Source organism: Lotus japonicus, chromosome 6 (assembly GCF_012489685.1).
Source record: "Lotus japonicus ecotype B-129 chromosome 6, LjGifu_v1.2".
In the NCBI taxonomy this organism is placed as follows: Eukaryota; Viridiplantae; Streptophyta; class Magnoliopsida; order Fabales; family Fabaceae; genus Lotus; species Lotus japonicus.
Window position 1 is genome coordinate 7,983,546 of NC_080046.1, and position 11,941 is coordinate 7,995,486.

Here is an 11,941-nt window from a genome sequence, read left to right on the forward strand (position 1 = left end):
AAAGTGGTCTGTTTGACCATTTTTAGAAAAGAAGAGAGGTAACGCCGTAACGGTGTCTGTCTTTTGAGGTACTCGCGGAAAGTGTCCTTAATTACAGGCGATAATAGGGGAATTGGGGTCTACTCCTTCAATGCCCGGCCTGTTATTATTTTTCTCCTCTCCTCCTTGAATGCGACACTGTGATGTTAGGCCATGTACATTTCCATGTTTCAATGGCTCATTCATTCATCCATCAGTCACATTACATGACATTCACATGCTTCCCATGCCCATGTCGGTAAAACACAGAGCTGCAGCTCAGTACAAAGTTAACTCAATGTCGGCAAACAAATAGTAACTATTACTAGAGTCTGTACCTATGTGGTAAATTATAATATGTAACATGTTTAACAAAATACATGATAAATGTAAGCAAAGCATGATGAATCAATTATGAATCAGAAATGCTGTTGTTCCACTATGTATCATCTTAAGTATGAATCAGAAATGCCAGAATACATGCCCTATAATATATTTTTCTTCAGCTGTAATTATCTGAAAATGTGTACTTGTAATGGTCTTCATCTGCAAAACCAACACTAGGATCTCTCCCATTCCTTATTAATTCCCTTACTATCTCTATCCTTTCAAGTATCCCTTTAACTGCAACATCAAATGCATCTTCAAGGTTATCTAAATTGGACCTAGGATCTGCATAAATTATCCTTGGAATCAGCTTTATAACCTCCTCTCTCATTGCAACCACCTCATCTTCTGAAATTCCCAGCAACACCTTATCTACAGAAACATTCCATTCTTTCACATCCTTCACTGGTATATACACAGAGTACTTAGTCCTGTTCTTTGGAAAATACCACAGATACTGTGAATAAGCTGTACCAGGATGAAAAAAAACAGGAACACAACCAGCCAACATGGAATCAAAAATTGATCTTCTAGTGTACGAGTCCCCTGGAGGCTGCAAACAGAACACAGATTTTTCAAACACCTTCATAACATTAATTGGATCATCACATTTCTCTTTACCATAGCTACAATCAATGAACCTGCAAGCATTAGAGCCTCTGCATTGGTCTATGATCTTCCCTCTGATGGAATTTTCAAGTTCAGGCCTCGGAGCACCGGTGAAAGAAAACAAATATGGCCGCTTTCGATGTAGAATTTTACTCTGCCATTGGAAAACTTCACTTTCATTTCTGGGATGGAATGAAGTTGGGTATGGTATAGCATAGTCATTGTTCCATGAACTAGCTTCAACAGCCAACATTGACATGTTCATGGATTCAGGGAAGAATCTAAACTTGCTACCCCAGTAAGACTCATCATCAAATTGCCTCCTCAAATCCCAAGAAATCCTCCCAGAAACAAGGAAATGATCTCTCCCCCACATTTTCTTCCACTCAGGCTTGTTCACCAGCCATTGAAGAAGTTCTTGACCAGAGGAGTCCCTTTCTGTCAGATTAGAAACCCAGAGAAAGCGACTCACGTCAAGACCAGCATAAAACGGGACAAAGATTGCAGAGGCAAGGGAGGAATCATTGGTCAAACAATTGTACTTCCTCATCCTGTTGTGAAAAATGATCTCCAGCATGAACTGGTTGGTTTCATAACAACTGTTTGTGATTTCAGGACCCAAACCGAGGTTCACCATGTACGGACACATGTTGGGCTTGTCGGTGCCTCTGGTGAGGGAGTGACAATTCTCGAGAATGTGGCGGTTGAAGCGTGGAGGAAGCTCGTGAATGTAAATGTAGCGGTCCTTGCACGGGTTTGTGGCGGTGTTTGAGAGCCAGTGTTTGGGACCATGAAATGTGGCTGAATAATCAAGGAATATGAGTAAAGAGCAGAGGAGAAAGGAGATGAGAGATAAGAACAAGAGCTTGTGATTGGGGCAACTTCGGGTGAAGATGGTTGGCTTTTCCATTGATCTTTGATTCAGGTGTGTGACAGTCAGAGAAACTTGCTCAGAGGTTGTGATCGTCTGCATTTAACATCAGTGCAAAGTCAAGGACAATATCAGCTTTTGAGATGTATGATAGTTGCTATTTTCTCCATTCCAAAATCATTGAAGGTTTACTTTTTTTTTTAATTTGTATCAAAACTATAAAACTATAGTTGTTTTACATAACTAACCAAAGCATTTTATCATACTTTCTACCCTTTGTTGAATAAATAACAATAATTATAGTTATACCCACTCACCTACTAATCTAATTAGTAATTACTTAGTATTCCACTTCCTCTCCGTTAAGAAAAACAACTTTTAATTGCATTATTTAAATCTTACGTTTTCAAGGGTAGATTGATCAACATATTACTTAGACAATATCAGCTTTTGAGATGTATGTGTGTAGGTGCGTTGTAAGGCGGAGTTTGCTCTAAATATTTAGACATGTTTAATAAATATTGTAAAAAAAAACCACAACACAATAGAATATCACATAACCAACAAAATTTCACGCAATTTATTTATATGTTTACTCATAAAATTATTTTCAAAAATTAGGAAAAATGTACTTTAAATTATACGAAAAACTAATTTTTTTAGGTTTACAATGAAAGTATTTACATGTTAAAAGGTTAGCTTAATTGCACGTGCTCCTTGAATTTTCACCTATGTGCAATTTGTCTCCCACATGTTTAAAATGAGCACATTTACTCCCTCATGTTTCAATTTGTGAAAATTAACCCCTTCTGTTAGTGAGTCGTTTAAAGATTGACAGAGCTGGCTGACGTGACTTGCTATTTGCACCCATGTTTCATGCACCTCCTTTTTTTAGCATATTAACCTTAAAAAGAAAAAGAAAACGAAAAATTTAATTGAATCACATGGTTAAAACATTTTAACCCTAATCCCAAGTCAGATTCAATCCACCAAAATTAGCAAGCTTCTCGTGTTCTTTGTGCGATTCCCCCCCTTGAAGTATCTTGTGAATCTGTGAAGGTCATCGATCTCTTCTCCGACGTAGATTCATCGCACGGTTCTTCGTCGAGATTCTTGTCAATGGCTAGTGTGAGGGTAGAAAGGGTTGAATAGCCAAAAGTTGTGTGGGTAGAAAGGGAGCAACACCCAGAGGATGTGAGGGGAGAAATGGAGCATATATCAGATGATGACAGCTTAAATGAAGATTAGGAAGCAATAAGTGGTGATGAAGAACCTGATGATGTCAGCCTTGATGACTCACACTATGATGAGAGGTGAGAGTGTACAATTGTTCTGCCAACTGGAGAATATGAAGCAGTAACTGATGAGCTTTGTGCAAAACCCCAACTATACCAACTTTGAAGATTTTGAAAATGAGGATGGAGACTCTTCAGACTTAGACACTCCACTTGGAACTGATTCAGATTTTGAGGAGAGGCCCAAGTTTCCCGAGATTAAGCAAAGTGAAGAGGACACTGAGGTTAGATTTGAGAAATGTCAAATTTTGACATCTGCTGCTCTTCTTAAGAATGCAGTGAAGGATTATTGCCTTGCAGAACATAAAGAATGTATATTTGGAAAAAAAATGATCCAAAAATGGTTGTAGCTAAATGTGTTGAGGACTGTGACTTCTACCTTACGGCATCAAAGTACAAGCAAAACACCTACAATAAGATGCTACTAACAAATGTTAAATTAGAATGAATCAAGTTCTTCGTTCTTACAACACATATATGAGTTCTGTATAGTATAATCATCTAAGAAAGATTGTTCTTATTAAGAAAATTTGACAAAACGAGTAAATCAGTGAATGGATCCAAGTTCTTACAACACAATGATTAGGGTCGAACATACCTCCAGAAAGAATTTGGTCAAACCAGGTTGTAAGCGCTCCAATGAGAAAACTGTAGAATTAAATCATTAATGCAGGGGAGATGAAAAAAGGTATTAGATAAGTTACAAACATATGATACTAACAAAGTTGATATATGATACGAACAATTCATCCTTTTTCTGAATGCAGCATATCAAGCAGATATTTGCATTAAAATGCCTGTATATATAAATATGAAAGGGACATACTTTTGGCTTGTATCAGGGTATTTATTAAAGGCTGATCCAATACACATGGTTCTTGTTGAACAAAGAACCCCTTGAGTTTCAGTTACAGCTCAAACTTGTTCCCTCTCATTAGTAAACCTTACAAAACCATAACCCTTTGTCCAGCTTGTGAAGATACCTTCAATTAGTCATCAAAGGCAAGGTATTGAGTAGCAAACTAAGCCCAAGTAGGATCTTCATTGGCTTTGTTACTTTAAAGGGTAAGACGCCAACTCACTCATGGGCACCAAACAATTGCTTGTTACTCAAATAGCCTGTGTAATTGAAAAGAGAGTTGAAAGGACGTTTTAAAAGGAAGAATTAAAAAATTGATATCGCCAAGAGATGAGAAGACAAAGTTGAGATTGTAGAAACACCTGGAGTCCTCTACCAAAGAGTGCAAGAAATAGACTCTCCATATGAGAAGCTGCTCTCTCATTCAGTCCCCCAATTTGAACATAATAGATCAAACGAGACTATATGAAAAGGAAATGAGTGAAGTAAAAGTTGACACTTGACATCATCACTAAAATGATGAGGTGACTAGAAGGAACATTGGAATTTAAGTTGATGTCATGTGAGGCTTACATGCATATTTGACCCACGAAGATAAATTGTATATAGTACTTCCCGGTATCATGTGTACTAAATAAGAAAATATTATAATATATAATCCAAAATGTTAAAAAAAACTTTGAAAAAATGAGCAGCAAGAATAAAAAAAAATACTTTCATTAGGAAATACAATGTAACACTTCATGTATAGCTTTTAGTCAAGGATCTCTGGGCGTTCTGACCAAAAGGCTGGTCCAATGATGTCAATATGTTCTACAATGACCTTTACATTACTTTCAGAAGACTCTCCATCATTCTCCTGGTGAATGATTACATTGTCTACCTTGTCCCAGAAAACCGAGGATCCATGTCGGAACATCATTGGTAACTCATTGTAGTGAATACCCAATTCCTCAATTTTCTTTTGCAGTTGAGCACCCTTCTGATAGGAACCCAGATATTAGTAGTCCTAGTATTGCTAAGGTATTTGTTAGGAAGGGTAGAAAGGGAAATAAAATTGATTCCCACTAGTGATAACTGCCAAGCTGATGTGGCAGTATCTTCAGGGTGCTAGGAGTGTGAAAGAGAGAGAATGCTGAGGTGAGAATGGCTATATAAGCGTGTATTGTGAGAGAGAGGTTAGGCTTGAATTGGGTTTAGGCTTGGGACTTGGGAGAGAATAGAGGCACTCTCTAATTTGCCTCTGCTATCTTTTCGTTTTTCCTTTTCCCTGTAATCTTCTGCAGCACTGCTTCTGGGTTTCTACCAGAGGGTTCAGTGATATTATGCAATTCCATCTCTATTTTCTAGTTCTATTCCTAGTATCTAATATTGTTTCTACATTTCCTTGCTGAAAACCGGGTTCCTAACATTGGTATCAGAGCACCGATCTAGGTGCTGTGGTAGCCTTTGATTTGCTAAGATGTTTCCAGAATTTGATGGAAGAGTGGCTTATGGATGGATCATCACCGTAGAGCAGTACTGTGAGGCCAAGGGAATATCAGAGGAGAAGAAATTCTCAGTGGCGGAGAAGGCATTGACGCGTGATGCTCTCCTTTGGTGGAACGACTGGAAAAGAAGAAATCAGAGGGCAACATGGATGGATTTTGTGATAGCTCTACTCAGAAAATTCGAACCAGATTCTGATTTGTTTCTGCCAGATCCAGTTCAAGATACTGGGGAGGAAGAAAAACAGACGGATGAAACCAGAAAAGCCAAAGCCACAAACCTGGAACTGAGAAGAAATTGGTGTGAAGAATGGGTCAAGTTTCGTTGCACTGGTGATGAACGGTTCGAAGGTGACTGGATTTCAGAGAATGAGGAAACTGAAGAGGATCTGACAGAGAACATCATCGTTGCAAGGGAAGAGATGACCATTGCTGCGAAACTCCAGATCTGCGACACTCTTCAGGAATCAAGAGGTGAGGCGGCGGGAGTGATGCTAAGTGTCAAGCAACCACCACCACCGGAGATGATAAATCAGGAAGAGAAGAAGATCGAACAAGTACCACCAGACCAATCATATCGTGGGGCAGCGCTAACATCGGCGACGCCCATGTTCATAACGAGGACAAGGTCAGTTTACGACCAACGGTTGTATACTCTGCAGGCAACGGAAAGCGGATTGGCCAATTTGCCACCACCACAACCACCAGATAAGTCGTGTCATGCGGTGGTTGAAGAGACGCTCAGAGGAGCAAAATGGAAGCAAACTCAAAAACATCCACCACCAAAACCACCGGAGTACTTGGACTGTGGATGTAATCCGGCGGCGTACGCCACAACGCCGGCGCCGGCGAGGTCGGAGGACAAAGCTACACCGGCGACGAGAATGAGAGAGAAGATAGCAGAAGTTTCTAGACGTCAGAAGGCAAGTGCATGGGCAAAGTGGGTGAAACAGGAATTGGACCCTTCTCTCAGCATAATGGGCCTGGCCCAACGTGATAGTAGCTGTGTTGCAACAGGTAATTTGCTTCTTAAACTTCTGATTGCTTTTGGCAAAATAGAGAGAAAGTTACAAAATTTGGGCCCATTATATGAATCAATAGATTGTGGCCCAATAACTGAAAATAGAAATAAGCCTTCTCAAAAAGGGAATCAGATATGTGGAGTTCTTCGTACTTGTGTTATAGTTCATCTATGGTTGAATCCCAAGATGTTTATGGATGCTAAACATGGTTCAATTGTTCAAATATCCTTCTTTGAGGCTAGCAACCTACAAGTTCTCAAAGATTCATCTCTTATTCATTCTAATGCAAACTTGGGAGTTCGTGGACAAAGCTTTTTGAACTTGTCTGAACTTGGAAATTTGATTGAAGCCCAACATCTAATTTTATCATTACTTACTAATAGCAAGGTTGGGTCTAGACCTGTTCTAAGAGGTCCTTTAGAGGTTTCTGGAGAAGATAACATGATGGTAGCACAACTCTACTGGGAAATTGAAAATGGCATGGTGGAATTGCCTCATCCTCCTGAAAAGTGTAATAAGAATTCTTCATGGATTCTCACACTTCAGATATGTCGGGTTGAAATTGCTATTGTTGAAGTAGCCACAACTGGTTCGGGTTTGCGTTTTCCCTGGATTAGAAGGCTCTCAGTAGAAGTGAGTATAGATGTGGATTTTCCAACAATAATACAGCTCCAGGTACAATCTAAAATACCATTCTGCAGTACTTTAAAAGCTCTTACTCCTAATGAGATGATCAAGCAAGGGGTACAAGCTGTTTCCTTTCACAACACAGATGGAATTTGGTATGTGAAGTGGCAGAAAGATTCTAAGTCATGCTTACTAGACTCTTGTGTAATTTACATGATATTGAGAGTTGTTAAAGCAGTTGCTAAAAACACAAATAACATTCCAATGGAGAAGCACATGGACCCCTCCTATGTCATTTGCTCGTTGGAATACGGAAGGTTGACCCAGGAAATTCAGAAGCTCATTGAGGGGGAAGGTGACATAGTTACAGTAAGAGTAAGAATGAAGAACACAGCTGTCTGCATTATTACCACAATGACTTGTAGTACACTTGATGTCAAGAGGGCCAATGAAGAGACTGAACAACAACCGGTGATCTCTAGCCATATGTTCATCTCTAGAAGGGTGAGGACATCTGACCTTGTTGCCCAGGCTGTCTGCTATGCTTGCACACAAGCTGATTTTGCTGAGGAAATTTTTAGCAAGTCCTGGACACATATGATAGCAGCTAAGACTCTATTGCTTGGGTTGCTTGTTGCGATTGAATGCAAGATGAATACATGGGACCCTGGAGGTTGTTCTTATTTTTCAGCAACGACTTGGTCTACATCCTGTTTCAAACAATGAGATTCAGGAGGTGTATTACTGAGTCAACCTCTTCTGTCTTGCTTAAATGAAGAGGGGGAACTGCAACCTGAACTTGAACAACTACTGATTTCAAGATCTGGACAGCAGGGAGATAGGGAAGTGCCTATGAAGTGGAAGACCCTACCTGATTCTGACAGCTCATGGGAGTCCTTGGCAGCCATGAAGGAATGTTTCCAACTTCCATCCTTGAGGACAAGGATGTTTTTGAGGAAGGGAGAGATGATAGGAACCCAGATATTAGTAGTCCTAGTATTGCTAAGGTATTTGTTAGGAAGGGTAGAAAGGGAAATAAAATTGATTCCCACTAGTGATAACTGCCAAGCTGATGTGGCAGTATCTTCAGGGTGCTAGGAGTGTGAAAGAGAGAGAATGCTGAGGTGAGAATGGCTATATAAGCGTGTATTGTGAGAGAGAGGTTAGGCTTGAATTGGGTTTAGGCTTGGGACTTGGGAGAGAATAGAGGCACTCTCTAATTTGCCTCTGCTATCTTTTCGTTTTTCCTTTTCCCTGTAATCTTCTGCAGCACTGCTTCTGGGTTTCTACCAGAGGGTTCAGTGATATTATGCAATTCCATCTCTATTTTCTAGTTCTATTCCTAGTATCTAATATTGTTTCTACATTTCCTTGCTGAAAACCGGGTTCCTAACACCTTCAAACTATGCTGCGCTTCCCTTTTGCTTTTTCCAGATGCAACAAGCTTCCAGAAACAAGTGTTATACTGATTGTTGATGTGGCAATCCACTTGCCTCCATGAAAGATAGTCCCTTATAATTTTAGCTGATGGGTAGCAAACTACTCGTGCATCAAAAGAAGGAGGATACTTTAACTCACTTTGTGGGAAGAAATCTTTCCATCTCATCACATAGGTTGATGTGAAGAAAGACACAATAGCTGAAATGATTTTACTAGCTCTCCTTTGATAAATATCACTGGATTGCTTAAGAATGAAGCTATACTCATCACTAACCCCATAGGCAAAGACTATGGCCTGCCTAAACTCTTCCACCACAGCTACTGCACAAGAATTCATCAGGTTAAGAGCTCTAATATCATTTGGCTTTGCAAAGTCGTGCATCTCAGAAAATCTGTGAAAGTGGCATCCATCTATGCGAACTACAATCCACGTAGATGGCATCAACTTGCTATCAAATTCAAAGGACCTCACATACTCTGGTTTCACATTGTTAATCTCCTCCGCAAAACAACCAAGTTCCTTCACAAGAATAGTCTGCTCATTCCAAAATCTTTTACTTGCTATTTTCTTGGAATGCACGGTGATTATCTTTCTCCGGTGCCTTTTAATTGGATCCCCATTATCTGCGTACTTCACAACATCCTCTACCACTGTCTTTAAAATACAGGAACCTTGTCGGAATATCGGCTCTAGTTCATTGTAATTGACATGGAACTCATCAAATAAAAGATCATTTAGGTCGCGTTTCTGAGCACAATTGATGAAATCCAGCGCTTCCTCCTCACTCATCCCGCGTTCAACAAGACGCCAAAGGCATTGGTCATGTTGATTATTCAAATGACAGATACTTTGCCTCCAAAAAAGATATGCTTGAACGGCTTCTATGGACGCACAAGCTATGACTCGCCCGTGGAAAAACGGAGGAGATTGCAGTTTCTTCTGAGGGAAGAATTCCCCCCATTTTCTCACAAATATTGCTGAGAAAAAAGAAGTGATGATCGATAACACTTTGCTAGCACGCCTTTCGTAGAACTGGGAAGTCTTCTTGAAAACAAAAGTGTACTCATCACTGAACCCATATGCAAAAACCACATCCGCATACTCTTGAAGCACCGCAACAGCGCAAGAGTTCATCAATTTCAAGACATTTACATCATGAGGCTTATGAAGTTTACAGGCACTGATCCAAACTAGGATGAGATTGGGAAACAAAACCTCATCCTCAAGTTCAAAACACTTGACATACTCATATTTACTATTTGCCATACTGCACACAAAAGCTGTGGTCTCTTTCTTCTCACAGGAAAATCATCAAACACTTGGTGTCCTCATCATTATTCATAAAAACCTGCATCAATTCATTCACACACAAAAAAAAAAACCTTCAATACTAGGCATTCACTTCAAATACTATGCAATGAGCAGAATGAAGCTCGCGAACCTGGAGTTTGGAGACGATGATGATGATGAACCCGAGAGAGACGACACGGCGGCTGCTGCGGCGACGAGTTTCAGCAGGGTTTAGCGTTTCAAAGTGTGTGAGAGATTTAAGACAACGGTTCTAATTTTCGAATTTTGTTCAGAAAATTTGGGTTCCATAAAAAAACACCAAAAAGCTAAAAAGATAATAATTGTAATAAATATTTTTTACACTTTCAACATGAAAAATGTTAACATCCCTTTCTTCATGCCATAGCCTGTTATAGTATAAGGTCTGATAGTATTAGGCTTGATAAAAATTTAATACTATACAACGTTTGGTTATACACTGTATAACTTATCATTTCATTTGACCTTTTTAAATGATTACACCTTACTAAACAAAAAATTTAATATTATTTATTTTTATCATCGAACTTCATCAAAATTAAAGGTCATCATTGTCCTAGATGTTCTCTTGTGCGTTGACTTGGGAGGAATAATAGTAGTTTCCTGACTTTGAACTTGTGTTTTGTACAATTGTCATTTTGGCTTTTATCAAAGGAAGATTTTAATTCGTTTGAAATTTTCGTTTGTCATTAAATATCTTTATAACTTTGTTGATATTACAATTTTAATCTCGAGAAATCGGAGCGATACACCCACCATGTTCTTCCTCGGGGTAAGCTTCTTTTTACCATCTTTGTCAAGGTTCTTCTTTGGGGTTACGTTCTTCCAAGTCCTTCCCATGTCGATTGCAGACTTCCATCGTCGTTTTTGTCTTCTTCGTCGAAACCTAGGTCTTGATGTGTTTTCAATGGTGTGAATATGGTCCCTAGGTTTTCAAATTAGGGATTATGTTCCCAATCCATGGTCACATGAGATGCACATGACAAGCCAACTCATCCCTGTCCTCTTTCTCTCTCCAACATGTGTTGTCAACTCAATTAAAATGTCCACGTCACGTTTTCTCACGGAAGGTTGATGGAAAACTAAAACTTAAAACATCAGTTAACGTTTGGGATGAGAAATGCTAATGATTTTCGTTTGGGACCAAAATCACACGAATGGACAACGTTGGGACCCAAAGTGCAGTTTATAATATATATATATATATATATATTATATATATATATTGGTATATTCTATGGTAATTGTGTCATGAACATAATTAAGTTGTCATTTATAACATTAGATAGGAATTACAATTTGACTATGTTAATAGTATCATGTAAATATTTTTTTTTCAAACAATATTTGTCAATCTTAAAGGCAAAAAGTGTATCGCTCGGGTACAGATTCTAGTATATATATATATGGGGATATAAATTGAATACTAGCAATTTTGAGACTTCTCTTATCTAATCTTATGTTCTATTTATTTGTTTTTCTTTTATTCTATTGCATGACACAACCTTTTTCAAATGTTGATCGCCTAAACAATGAACGAAATCATTCCTTGGATCATAGGTACGATGATTTGTTGGACTTTCAATCCTATATTACTTGAGCGATAAAGTGCACTTATTCTTTACATATGTATTTTTAACACAACAATCACCTTGCACACAGGGTCGAATGTGCAAGTTCATATACCAAGTAATCACTCAATCTCTCACTCTCTCAAATCCGAACTCTATATAAGCCTACACTTTAAGATAAGTCAAATATTCTGTTAGCTAAATTAGTGGGTCAAATTCTATGTTAACTGTAAATTAGGAGTGCAAATATTATTTCCTTAATTTAAGAAAGGAATTATAGCATTCCTTTAATAGAATAGGGTTTCATGTTTCAGAATTATTCTTTGAAACACTTATATATGGTATCAGAGCCTATCCTAGATCCATTTGTTGTTTGTTGTGGAGACCTCGTATAATTGGGCCACCCGTTGTTGTTGATCTCATGT

The 11,941-nt window shown here is 38.7% G+C and overlaps 2 protein-coding genes across 2 annotated transcripts; both read right to left on the minus strand.

Moving 5' to 3' along the window:
• Nucleotides 1–408: 408 nt before the first annotated feature.
• LOC130726760 (probable xyloglucan galactosyltransferase GT14) lies at nt 409–2,132 on the minus strand. The gene has a single exon (XM_057578067.1). It carries the CDS (start codon nt 1,985–1,987, stop codon nt 521–523), a length of 1,467 nt encoding a protein of 488 aa, XP_057434050.1. The 5' UTR covers nt 1,988–2,132; the 3' UTR covers nt 409–520.
• A 1,874-nt stretch (nt 2,133–4,006) lies between these two features.
• Nucleotides 4,007–10,162, minus strand: LOC130723047 (tRNA(His) guanylyltransferase 2-like). The gene is made up of 3 exons (XM_057573970.1): nt 10,058–10,162; nt 8,572–9,964; nt 4,007–5,018 (listed from the first exon to the last, which is right to left on the minus strand). The coding sequence occupies exons 2-3, from the start codon at nt 9,880–9,882 to the stop codon at nt 4,794–4,796; spliced, it is 1,536 nt and encodes a 511-aa protein (XP_057429953.1). The 5' UTR covers nt 9,883–9,964; nt 10,058–10,162; the 3' UTR covers nt 4,007–4,793.
• Between the last annotated feature and the right edge of the window lie 1,779 nt (nt 10,163–11,941).